The 12,012-nt window shown below is 53.4% G+C and overlaps 3 protein-coding genes across 3 annotated transcripts in view; 2 read left to right on the plus strand and 1 right to left on the minus strand.

The window, feature by feature from the left end:
• Nucleotides 1-484, plus strand: part of METTL1 (methyltransferase 1, tRNA methylguanosine) — a 3,721-nt gene extending 3,237 nt beyond the window's left edge. Inside the window, 3 exon segments of the mRNA XM_007467795.1 lie at nt 74-175; nt 328-456; nt 458-484. Coding sequence (XP_007467857.1) covers nt 74-175; nt 328-456; nt 458-484 — 258 coding nt within the window.
• Nucleotides 485-1,977: 1,493 nt separating this feature from the next.
• On the plus strand, nt 1,978-6,493 carry CYP27B1 (cytochrome P450 family 27 subfamily B member 1). Its single transcript, XM_007467631.1, has 9 exons — nt 1,978-2,196; nt 2,806-2,996; nt 3,507-3,709; nt 3,791-3,991; nt 4,075-4,247; nt 4,455-4,627; nt 4,835-4,913; nt 5,190-5,387; nt 5,717-6,493. The coding sequence occupies exons 1-9, from the start codon at nt 2,005-2,007 to the stop codon at nt 5,828-5,830; spliced, it is 1,524 nt and encodes a 507-aa protein (XP_007467693.1). The 5' UTR covers nt 1,978-2,004; the 3' UTR covers nt 5,831-6,493.
• Nucleotides 6,494-9,803: 3,310 nt separating this feature from the next.
• Nucleotides 9,804-12,012, minus strand: part of MARCHF9 (membrane associated ring-CH-type finger 9) — a 3,955-nt gene continuing 1,746 nt past the window's right edge. The window contains exons 2-4 of the mRNA XM_007467632.1: nt 11,724-11,879; nt 10,914-11,106; nt 9,804-10,661 (exon numbers count right to left, since the gene is read on the minus strand). Coding sequence (XP_007467694.1) covers nt 10,327-10,661; nt 10,914-11,106; nt 11,724-11,879 — 684 coding nt within the window. The 3' untranslated portion in view covers nt 9,804-10,326. The remainder of the gene's footprint in view (nt 10,662-10,913; nt 11,107-11,723; nt 11,880-12,012) is intronic.

A 12,012-nucleotide genomic window follows, 5' to 3' on the forward strand; every position in this document is an offset into this window, starting at 1 on the left:
CCCCCCCCCCGCCCAGTGATCCTGCTGCTCAGTTGCATGCAGCCCCCTATCTAGGGTGACTTTGCCTGTGCAGGGGCTGGTATATACCATAACTGATGTGCTGGAGCTACATGACTGGATGTGCACCTATTTTGAAGGGCACCCCCTGTTTGAGCGTGTGCCTCTGGAGGAGCTGGTAAGTAGGGGGCCTAAGGGAAATTGCAAAGATTTCTGGAAAGGTCCTTTCCAGAGTGGTTCTGTATTCTTTGAATCTAGCTTAATGCCAGGAGGATGGGATGGGTGTCTGGGGACCAGGGCAAGGACTTATCGAACCCTTCCTTCTCCCAGAGTGAAGATCCCATTGTGGGACATCTGGGCACCTCGACCGAGGAGGGAAAGAAAGTTCTACGCAATGGAGGAAAGAATTTCCCAGCCATCTTCCGAAGAATACAGGACCCCACCCTCTAGGCAGTGACCCCCCAATCCTACCCTTCCTGATCACTGACTTTGTCTTTGCTGACTTTGCCTTAGTTGGACCCCGTCTTCCAGGGACTGGAAAGAAGACTGGGCCCTTGGACCTTCCGAGCCGAGCCTGCTAGGGCTGAGCGGCAACAGTCTCTCAAAGAAGTTGAGGAACTGCCCAGGGCAGAACCCTGGAGTTCATGACCACCCCTGACTCCTCTCACCTTCTTACCCTTCCAGTGGCAGCAGAAAGCAAAAGCAGCTGACTGGGAAGGTCAGAAGACCTTGGACCAGAAGGGATCTTTGGAAGGGAGTGGAATCTTGCTCTCCCTTAGCAGTCCCTTCTCCTGGGATTTCTCCTTCTCAGCTGGAGTGAAGAACGCAGTTCTCCACTGTCCATCTAAACTGCCTTCTAAGCTCAAATCACCTGCCCACTCGTGTTTACTTTGCAGTTCAGGGGGTAACGTGTATGTGTGCACATCCCATGCTGCTGTTTCTCAGGAAAGGCTAGAGTGTGTATCACTCCTGTCCTCTCCCTGCCTAAGACTTGACCTGGGAAATCTGCGTTCCGTTTATTGTTGCTGTCTCTGGAGATCCTGGGAGGGTGTGGTGGTGGAGACCTTCTCCTTCATGTTGACCTTTGCTTTGATCCCAGAACTTCAGAGCTGACTTGCTGACACAGAGCCTGCCGGGGCCGGGGGCGCGGGAGTGAGGAGCAGAGGTGAACTGGGGAGGATTCTGAGGCTAAAAGTGGAAAGGGGCTGCTGACTAGAAAGCCCCACAAAGGGGACTGAGTCAGCTGGGGACTCAGAGCACTTGCTTAGCCCTTGCTCTGTCCAGGAGCCCAGATAAATCTCTCAACTTTTCTAATTTGCAAAAAGTTCCTTCATTTGTGCTCCTCAAGACCCAAATTACCATGGCTGGAAGGACAGGGCTTGTTGACGGAAGAGACCAACCCCCCTTCCCAAGGAATAAAGATGGAGGCTCCTGCAACCATCTTAACCCATTAACCCACCTGCTATCTGCCCAGTGTCAGGTACAGGGGGAGGGGAAGATGTAGTAATGCAGGAAAATTGTGCTCGCATACCAAAAAGGTGCATCCCGATGAGCCTGGAATCTGAGGACAGCTACAGCTGTGCCTCTTCCCTGCTTCCCTTCCCGGAGGAGCTGGAGGATGGGGAATTCCTGAGGATGGGCCCCAGTGGGCCTGAGGAAGTGATGGGAATACCAGGGATCCAGCCTGTACCTTGGTCACCTAAGCCTCACCAAATAGCCTTTCTGAGGAAGAGATCTTTAGGCTGCTGGACAAGCGCACCAGCCCAGACGGAGAAGCCTCCCCTCCCAAGAGGGTCATTGCAACATGAGGTCCAAGGGAGCCTCTGTGGCAGCTCCAGCCCCGCCTACTGTTCCTGGGTGCTGATCCCCAGCACAGACCACTCAGGAGAGGGGATTGGCTGAGGAGCTTGAAGAGGAGGCGTCGCCACTATCGCGCCCAAGAGTTAAATAGCGGCTGGGGCAAGACGCTCCGGAGAAGCACGCTTTCCCGGGTTCCCCAGCCAGACCATGACCCAGACCCCCAAGCTCGCTTCCAGAGTGTTCCATCGCGTCCACTGTCCTGAGCTGGGCGCCTCACTGGGCTCCAGAGGCTCGGACTCAGCGCCCCGGGGCTTGGCGGACATCCCAGGCCCCTCCACGCCGGGCTTCCTTGCTGAACTTTTCTGCAAGGGGGGACTGTCACGGCTACACGAGCTTCAGGTAGAGGGACCGTTCTCGGGACTGAAAGCTGGGGAGGTTGGCTTTAACAACACCCTAGTGCAGAACGTAGGAGGGAGGGCCAGTGAGAACAGATGCCCATGAATTATGGAAAAGACAAGTTGGGACGGGTCGGTGGTTCGCCAGGGGCGGAGTCTGTCCCAACACCCAGCAGAGGAGTGCGTTCAGAAAGCGCCTTCTCGCTGTGCAGAATTCTGGAGACTCGGTAGATCCAGGACAAGTGCGCGGGAGGCACGTTTGGCTTAAAGTTAGTGCGCTCCTGTACATTAAGTGGAGGCTCGTCCTGAGATGGACAGCCCACGTGAGGAAACTTTAGGGGTTTCTCCGCCCAGGTGACCAAAGAGAGATCCAGAATGTCAGCTTTGCACCAAGTCCCTCCTCCCCGCCCGCCCCCCCCAGCCCCCCGTTTTGCCAATCACACTCAAACTTCCTAGGGATGGGAAGTGAGGGGTTTGCAGCATCAGAGCCTTACATTGCTTGGGAGCAGAAGCTCCCTCTTTCTAACCCCAAACAACGCCCTTGGCGTTGGCTCGAGCCGAGGTGGCAGTTGCCGGCCCGGGTCTCCAGTGTCCGCTGCTCCTGTACTCCCAGGTGCAGGGCGCCGCGCGCTTTGGGCCAGTGTGGTTGGCCAGCTTCGGGAAGGTGCGCAGTGTGTACGTGGCGACCCCTACACTCGTCGAGCAGCTGCTACGACAGGAGGGACCCCGGCCCGAACGCTGCAGCTTCTCACCCTGGGCGGAGCACCGTCGCCGCCGCCAGCGGGCTTGCGGACTGCTCACCGCGTGAGTCCTCTGGCCCCAAAGCCCCGACGCCCAGCTGCGTTCCTCTTTTGTGGCCGGTCTGGAGGCAGTCTGGGGATGTGGAGGGAGGTCGGTCGTTTCCCCCAACCTTCTGGCAAATCGAGGTTTCCACCCCAGTCTTTCGCCCAAGCTCAGGTAGAGCCCGGCTCTCGCCTCGCTTTCCGCTCTTTTTCTTTTGAAGCCAGAATCCTGGGAACTCACGGAAGGGGCTGAGGCACCAGGATCTAGATGTAAAGTAAGATTCTGTGACTCAGCTTACCCAGGAACCCAGGCCCCTCCGGGGCAGGAAATGAGTAACGAGGAGTGGGGGAGGAGGGGGGATGGAAAGCGGGTGCAGGCAGGGGCAGGTTTCTGTACCCCCAAGGGAACAGACGCAGTCCCCTCCTGGCCACCCCAGCCCAACACGCTCCTTCTCAAGCGCAACCAGCCCCGTCGGGCCGCCTCTACACACCACCGTCTGCCCTGATGCGCCCCTTCTCCGCACCCCCGCAGGGAAGGCGAAGAATGGCAGAGGCTCCGCAGCCTCCTGGCCCCGCTCCTCCTCCGGCCTCAGGCGGCCGCCCGCTATGCCGGGACCCTGCACGACGTGGTCGGTGACCTTGTGAGGCGACTGCGCCGCCAGCGGGGACTGGGCGCTGGGCCGCCCGCCCTGGTTCGAGACGTGGCAGGAGAGTTTTACAAGTTTGCACTAGAAGGTGAGTTCTTAGACAGGGGCAAGTGTAGGAGGCACCTGGTCCGGGTCTCCCGGTGCCCTGACAGCGCCCCCTCCCGGCCAGGCATCGCTGCGGTGCTGCTGGGTTCCCGCCTCGGCTGCCTGGAGGCCCAAGTGCCGCCAGACATAGAGACCTTCATCCGCGCGGTGAGATCGGTGTTTGTGTCCACACTGTTGACCATGGCGATGCCCAGTTGGCTGCACCGCCTCGTGCCGGGACCCTGGAGCCGCCTCTGCCGAGACTGGGACCAGATGTTTGCATTTGGTAAAGCACAGAAATGAAGTAGGAGTGGGGGAGCATAGAGCTGTTCAGCGGTAACGAGGCGTCCCTGTCCCCTGTGCCCGCAGCCCAGCAGCACGTGGAGCGGCGAGAGGCCGAGGTAGCCATGAGGAGCCAGGGAAAGTCTGAGGGTGACACGGGATTTGGGGCGCACCTGACCTACTTCCTGTTCCAGGAAGAGTTGCCTGCCCCGTCCATCCTAGGGAATGTGACGGAGCTGCTGCTGGCTGGAGTAGACACGGTGAGGTCCTCCCTCCATGTTGGGAGTCCCACTTCTGCAGCTTAACCTCCTCAATCTCAGGGGCCATTTTCCTGCTGCAGGGGATCCATTATGGTCCTCCAGGCCAGCTTGGCTTAGCACCTCCTGGGTTCCAGACTGCCTCAGATTCTGCCCCCTATGCTGGGTCCCCACTCTCAACCCCTCTGACACTCTCACCTGTCCCCTCAGGTGTCCAACACGCTCTCTTGGGCTCTGTATGAACTCTCTCGGCACCCCGAAGTCCAGACGGCACTCCGTTCTGAGATCACAGCTGCCTTGGGCCCCAGCTCCAGTGCCCACCCCTCAGCCACTGCTCTGTCACAGCTGCCCCTTCTGAAGGCTGTGATCAAGGAAGTGCTGAGGTGAGGGGGCAGAAGAGGAGAGCTAGAGAAGATGCTGGGGAAGGGCTGGGGAAGCAGCTAGTAGATGGGAGCAGGGAGAGAGATCAGAGGAAAATGGTACTTTACGCCTGGCCAAGAATGGGTTTGGAAGCTGAGGGGGGGGCATGAGAGGGAGGCCACAGCCCCCACCTTCATCTTGTTGTCTCCCTCTTGTGCCCTGCAATCCAGACTGTACCCTGTGGTACCTGGAAATTCCCGTGTCCCAGACAAAGACGTTTGTGTGGGTGAATATATTATCCCCAAAAATGTGAGTAGAGCCTATGGGCCCCTTTTGCTAAGCCATCCCTCACTACCCTGGGACTGTTCCTGTTCTCAGATACTCCCAATAAGCCCTTCAAACCCTCTCCTCGGCCCCAATGCCTCTCTAGGATATAATGGGGCAGTAGAGAAAAGTAGCCCCAGAAAACTTCCACCTCACAACCAACCCGAGCCTGCCTTTGTCCCAGTCCATAGATCCTGTCCTGTACTTCCCTCCTGGCGTTCCTGGGCCCAAATTGACAAGTTTGTGTTCCTCCCTCACCAGACGCTGGTCACTCTGTGTCACTATGCCACTTCAAGGGATCCCGCCCAGTTCCCAGAGCCAAATTCTTTTTGTCCAGCTCGCTGGCTAGGGGATGGTCCAGCCTCCCACCCATTTGCATCTCTCCCCTTTGGCTTTGGCAAGCGCAGCTGCATGGGGAGACGCCTGGCAGAGCTTGAGCTGCAAATGGTTTTGGCCCAGGTGAGTGATCTAGGTCTTCTACCTTCCCCAGACTGGAGCTCTAAAGCCATGAGCTCTTCTCCTGATAGACATAGGAAAATATATAAGACTTGGGAGACCTAATCCTCTGAAATATGTCAATCCCATCATAGGCCTGGAGGGTGAGTGAGGGTATTTGGACTATCTTTTTCCCTACCACAATCTCTTACCGTCATTAACTAAGACATCCCCTTACCTGCCACAGGTGCCATTCCAACACTGACCATCCTAACACTAATAATGCCCATTACCAATCAAGCCCACCATTGTAGACCCCTCCCATAGTGATAGCCTTCCTCCTCCCTTTCCAGATCTTGATCCACTTTGAGGTGCAGCCTGAGCCAGGTGCTGCCCCAGTCAGACCCATGACCCGGACTGTCCTGGTACCTGAGAGAAGCATCAACCTACAGTTTGTGGACAGATAGTCCTGTGGAAGCACACTGTCATCATCACCGTTTCTCTCATCATAGGGGTTTATCAGGCACAAGACCAAGATATGTGTATTCCCCTGTGGCCTATCTGACCAAACTGGTTAGAAAGACCATAGCAAAGTGCTTGAAGCAGCCTTGATCGAGGTGTGAAATATGCACTTGGCCTGACCCAGCAAGCCCTGAGAAAACCATGGTCCATTTGCCTGCTTAGCCCTTCTGGTCAAATCATATGCATCCTTCAAGGGCCAACTCTGATTTTAACTAATAATGCTGGGTGGCCTGAGGAAGAATTCGACCACTGGCCTTTTGGGGCTTCACAGTATTCACTCTTGCTGCTGGCTAAGCACTTATCATGGCATGAGCTAAGTAATTGTGCATCTGGTCTGCACCTGGTTGATCTCTCTCCTTGCATGTGAGCTCTCTGAGATGAAAGATGAGGTCTTATTCTGCCTTTATACACCCTGCCAGGGCCTATCCCTGACTGGTTGACACCATATCGATTCTCAGATTGTATTTGGGCAATATGGCAGAAGGGATAAGCAGCTTACCAGGCGCTGTCTACCCTGCTCCTTCCTCATCTTGCCGCTAGGAAGGTGACTCTAACCTCACCTGGTGTATGATTTTTAAAAAACTCTCCTTGGCTCTCTGGTCACTGTTAGGTTTGGCTTGTCCCACCACTTAGGTCACAGGCAGAGATATCTTTGGACCTGTCCCTGCCCAAGCCTTCCTTTTATATACTGAAGTTTTTAAATTAAAAAAAAAATTGAATGTCCCATCCTTGACTTTTGACTGACTTATTTTCCACTCTCATTTCCTATAAGACCTGGAGGCCAGACCATCATACAGATCCTCCACTTCGGTTTCTTAGGTCCTGGGAGTGACCCCATAACAGTGGGAGGTCTAGACACCTGGGAGAATGGTTTGCATCACAAACCCAGACACATTTCTTTTCTTAATTAATGAAGATACTTTTAATAATTACGGCCATCACAGATTGAGGCAGTGATTTAAATTACAGAACTGTGGTCTAGGTAATTTAGCAATTTTCTTTAATTTTTTATTTTCTTAACTTAATCTTAAAGACTAACCACAGAACTTACTATTCAGTTGTCATTCTACATTTAATTATCTCCAAAATATAGAGAAGATCATTGAGGACAAGATTTTATAAAAATTTGGGGGACTATCACAGGTGCATAAAGAGAACTAATTATTAAATTATTCTTTATGTTTGGTCAGTTGTGCCAGACACATTTCTATCTGTAGTGGGAACAGCCAAGTCTGGCTCCCTGTAAGAGATTAAGGGGATGGTGGTGAAAAGTAGCTTCAAGGGTTAGGCTGTTAAAAGCGTGGATAGGGACTTGCTGAGACGGCCAGAGACGGCTCACTCTGGTAGAAGAGTGCTTTTGGGACCTGGAGTGCCAGGACCAAAGGACACCCTAGCATGTACGCTCTGTCCTCTCTGGAGAAGTTGCTCCAAGGCAATTTCCTTCAGAGAAAGACAGGGATACAGACAGAGAAGTGAAGTCAGACAGGATGAAAGCCAAGTGTGGAGGTGGCCAGGAGCCCTAGGGCACCAAGGCAGGAGAAGAGGGGTGGGCAGCAGGAGCCTCTGTTTCCCTGAGTCAGCATTATCTGGCCCCCCAGAGGCTGGGCTCCGTTCTCCCCTTGTGATGTATATAGATTAACTCATCTTCCATCCAGATACATCTCTCAGCACATTCCCTGCAGCTTCTTCTGTAGCCTAGCTTACCCTCCCCGTGTCAGGACTTGTTCCCCTTCCTCCTGCTCCCCTCCATTCCAATTAGCAGATGGAGACAGAGATTTCACTTCACACTTCCCCCTCCTCTCACCACCTCAGCCCCTGCCCTAGACATGGCTCCCTGACTGCAGAAACTCTGTCAGCCACTGGCCTTCTGGGAGGTATCTACTTATGTTAGACCTACAGAGGGGCAGGGTATACCCAAGGCCCTGTGCAGAGACCAAGGTTTGTGTGCTCTTATTGCCCCTCCTCTCAGCTCCTTCTCTACTGGGTTCTCAGTCTCCACCCCCATTCCCTACCACTGAGCTCAACTTGAACCTAAGTGACCCGATTTTTAGCAGTTTTGAGCTTGGAGGGGAAGTAACGCCCAGCTTCCTCTCAGACTCTCCCCTGGAATCACTGGGGAAGATTTTGCACACCCACACTCCTCATGGGAAAATAGGATGGCTCACTTGAGGAGGGCAGCAGTTCTTATGACCCCTCTCCTGGACAAGAATCTCTTAAAGGTGGAAAAAGGAAAGGAGAGAGGACCCTACAGATCGCTGTTCCCAACTTCCATACCGAGACCTCCAACGGTCCTGAAGGGGAGGGGAACATACTGTCTCACCGGGCCTCGTTTTAGGACGCAGGGTGGAAGCAGAGGCGGTGTGTTCGTGTGTAAGCGTGCCTATGCTCTTGGGCATGTCTGAGCCTCCATGTGCGGCCATTGTAGGGGACAGCCCAGGCTTGGCACAAGCCTCAACTGTGTCATAGCTACCTAAGCCCTGTCTGCCAGTATAAGAACTAAGAGTCACTTGGATTTACTGTCTCCCTTTTGGTCTCCACCAGCTATTCTGTGAAAGGCAAATCAGTGAAGTCTGGCCCTTCTGTCTCCCCAGGTGGGGAATGTGGAAGGTTATCTCTCTGGGAAACGATTTCCCACTGGAAAAATGGGAGGCTCAGCCTCAGTCCTCTCTCCACTTTGATCCCCTCCAAGGTTGGAGGTGATGCACTTCAACACTTCCAGGTAACTCAAACCCAAGTACAGCTTTGGTTCCTATATTCCCAGGCGAGTCTGGGTGCCAGCACCGTGGACAGCGACCAAGACCCCTTTTGGAGAGGGATGGAGAAGACCATTTCCTGGGCAAGGATATGTGACCTTTAATAGAGAAGCACTGTCCCCAAAACATCTCCAGGGAGAAGGCAGAGCAGAATCTTCCCTGAGAGAAGGACCAATAATAGGAAAGGCCTCTGGATCTGACTTAAGCAATGTTATGAAGTAATTATTTTAATTGCTGATGGATAGTTCACGTAAAAGACATCATTCATATAATACACAGCCCCAAGGCCTCGAGAGAAAGGGACCAGGCTTTAGGCTGACAATTAACCAGTCCTTCCCAAACCTTTACTCTATAAACAGCAGCCCTCTATGCTGCTGCCTCCAAGCACAAGATCTTCCAGTTAATATCACTAGCTGGGGCACAGCAGGATCAGACCTGTGACCCTGAATTACCAGAGCAGTAGCTTAAACTGGGGTTGGAGACTCATAAGTCTAGGAAATTCTGTCTGTCTTACTCCAAACGAGCCCAAATTCACTGCATATCACTTCTCTGGGTGAACACATTACCTGCTAGGGATTAATAGAACCCACAAGATCCCCAGAACTAGAAAGATTGCTCCAGCCTTTCCCATTCCCCAGTGTTTAGGGGGGCTGGAGGAGCTCTCATTCTTGCAAATAATCACTATCCTTCACATGTGCAGTGTCTATTTCCCCTCATATCTATTATAACATTTAACACAAATTTCCAAAGCTCTGTGCAACTCCAGATGAAAAACATTTCGGAATTTGTTAACCAGCTATTATTTGAAATAAATGGACCATCAACTAGTCTAGAGATCTTTTTATGCCATCACTGATTTTCTTTGCAATGGCATTCAACCTATCCCTCATTTATCCTCAGTCCAACCCTATGAGGTAGACAGGAAAACCATGGTGGAGAGATTTTTTTCTAAATCACACAACATGCAGGTGTCAGGTCCACCCCTTAGATACTTCTGAGCACTGCCACCTAGCAGCCAATGTGAATTATTCACCACCAAGTGGGAGTTACACCTCCAACTCAGAATCCACTGCTGCATTTGGGATTTGCAGCCTCTGCAGAGAAAACTGCCCACACCTCCCAACCCTCCAGAAAAGCCCCAGATGAGAAAGGAGTCTCCACGTGCATATAAATGATTCTTTATGCCCTCCCCCCATGCAATGGGGGGTGGAGCAGGGGGAAGTACCCCCACCCTCATGCAGGGAATGGGAGGTCAATGTATACTAGTCTTATTGCCAGCTGCCCTGTGGCCATGGGGTGGGGATTGTGGGGGGGGGTCTACAGCCCCTTTCTTCTCGCATTGGACCCCCTTCACCAAGTCACCCCCAGTGGAGCTGGGGGGCTGGAGGCCCTAGGAGCTGAGGTAAGGACGGTTCTCTAGGGAAGAAAAGATGCTCTCCCCACCTGCCCACTGGCTGCCGCAAGATGAGTGTGGGGAGCTGTCAGTGGGGGCTGGAATGTCATCCAGGCACCTCTACCCAGTGGGCAGTAGAGGCCAGACAATGTCTCCAGCTTGAGGCTGCCCACAGAGATCCTCAGTGGTGGGGCAGTGTGCCCCAAACACCTTGTCCAGGTGGTACCTCCAGCAGCCATAACAGCTTATCTCTGGCTGATGCCTTGTTTCAAGATCCCCACTCCTGGAGTTTAGTTCAGACTGTGGTGACCCTCATGACAACCTCGCGGCCGGAATGGGAACTGGAACGGGGATCTGGTGGCCGCAGCTGTCCAAGTAGGTGCAGGATTGTGTAACCACAGCGCTGAGGCAAGAGCGTCCGCATGCGCTGGGCGGCCAGGGGGCGGCTGGTGGCCCCAGTGGGGGGGCCCGTCCGTGAGGTCCTGGGGCCCGGCTTCCCTGCCGTCCCTCCCCCTGCATCTCCTCCTATGTCCTTGGTCTTGTCGTAATTCAGGACCTTCCACTGCTGGTTTACTGCCTGCCAGCGCTTGAAGATACGGTAGACAGAGGAGCCTTCATGGACGATGAGGCCTGAGCAAGAGGATAAGAAATCCAGGGTCAACTGCTGCCCACACCTAGGCCAGAGGTACTTAAGCAAGCATTTCTCCAGGGGGAAGAGACAGGGTTTGCAAAGGGCCTGGAGAAGCAGAGAAGGGAGACAGCCCTAAAGGCCCCCCAATGGTAGAAAATGTGGCCATGAAACTGAGGGAATGGGCAGGGAAAATTAAGTGTGTGAGTTGGAGGAAGATGCTGAGCAGGTGAGAGAGAGAGAGGTATCCTCACCTATGCAGACGACATCCATGAAGCCGTACATGCCGTAGCAGATCTGAAAAAGCAGATCTTGCCGTTGCCACTTGGCTGAAGGGCTGAGTGAGGACCAGATGAGCCAGGAGATGCTGGCGACAAGGAAGAGTGAGCCCAGAACTATGGCTGCAATCTGGACCTTCTCAATGACCGTCAGGGAGATGGCCTGCCACTGTGTGGGAGAAAAGGCTCCAAAAAGTCAGAGAAAGAGACAGAGGGCCAGATTAGGGTGGCCCTGAATAGAAGGATGCACCTGGAGCCTTCCTGAAACCTTTCAGGCAGGATTAACAATCTGCTTCTCTGTGCCTTGATCACATCTAGAATGTGGCATCTCTCACACTGAGACCATTTTCTGTCTTATTTTAGAAAGGCATGATCAGGCAGGTGGTCTGAAGCCAGACCATCTAGGTTTGAATTCCAAATCCTTACTCCATTACTTACTGGCTGAGTAACATAACTATTAGGATTATTATGAAGATTAAAAGAGTTAATACACACCGAGAACTTGACCCATAGAAAACTCTACATGTTTGCTACCAGCACTAGCAGCAGCACTACCATCTTTTCCTCTTTTGTTATTCCAGGGCCTGGAACACAGGTGGCGCCCAATAAATGTCTTTGTGAGTAAATGAAGGAAGGGAGGATTTACAGACACTAAATTATGGCAGTGGTAGGGAGGGTGACTTTGAAAGCAAGAGTAAATGGATAAATAGGCTCCCTGGAGGGTCCTTGATTCTAATTGCTGAAAGTCCCTTGCCCCAGTCTCAGAGTTGTCCCCTTGCACCTCACCTGCAAGGGATTCTTGGTGCTGATCGCCAGGACCTGGTACTTGAAGTAGCAGAGCTCACAGCTCCAGGAGCCCCGCTCGCTGATCCAGCGGATGAGGCAGGGCTGGTGCGTGCAGCGCACAGAGCCGTCGCAGCGGCAGGGGCTCAGGAGCTCCCCCTGGAGGAAGAGTGAGGAGGGTTCCTGTCAGCTATCGCCACCCGACCCCAGTTCTCTCCACTACAGGAGAGGAAAACCTCCTCTCCAGGTCAGTCTCCCACCTTAAAAAAAAAAAAAAAAAAAAAAAAAAAAG

This window comes from Lipotes vexillifer, unplaced genomic scaffold (genome assembly GCF_000442215.2).
Source record: "Lipotes vexillifer unplaced genomic scaffold, Lipotes_vexillifer_v1.1 scaffold387, whole genome shotgun sequence".
Classification (NCBI taxonomy): Eukaryota; Metazoa; Chordata; class Mammalia; order Artiodactyla; family Lipotidae; genus Lipotes; species Lipotes vexillifer.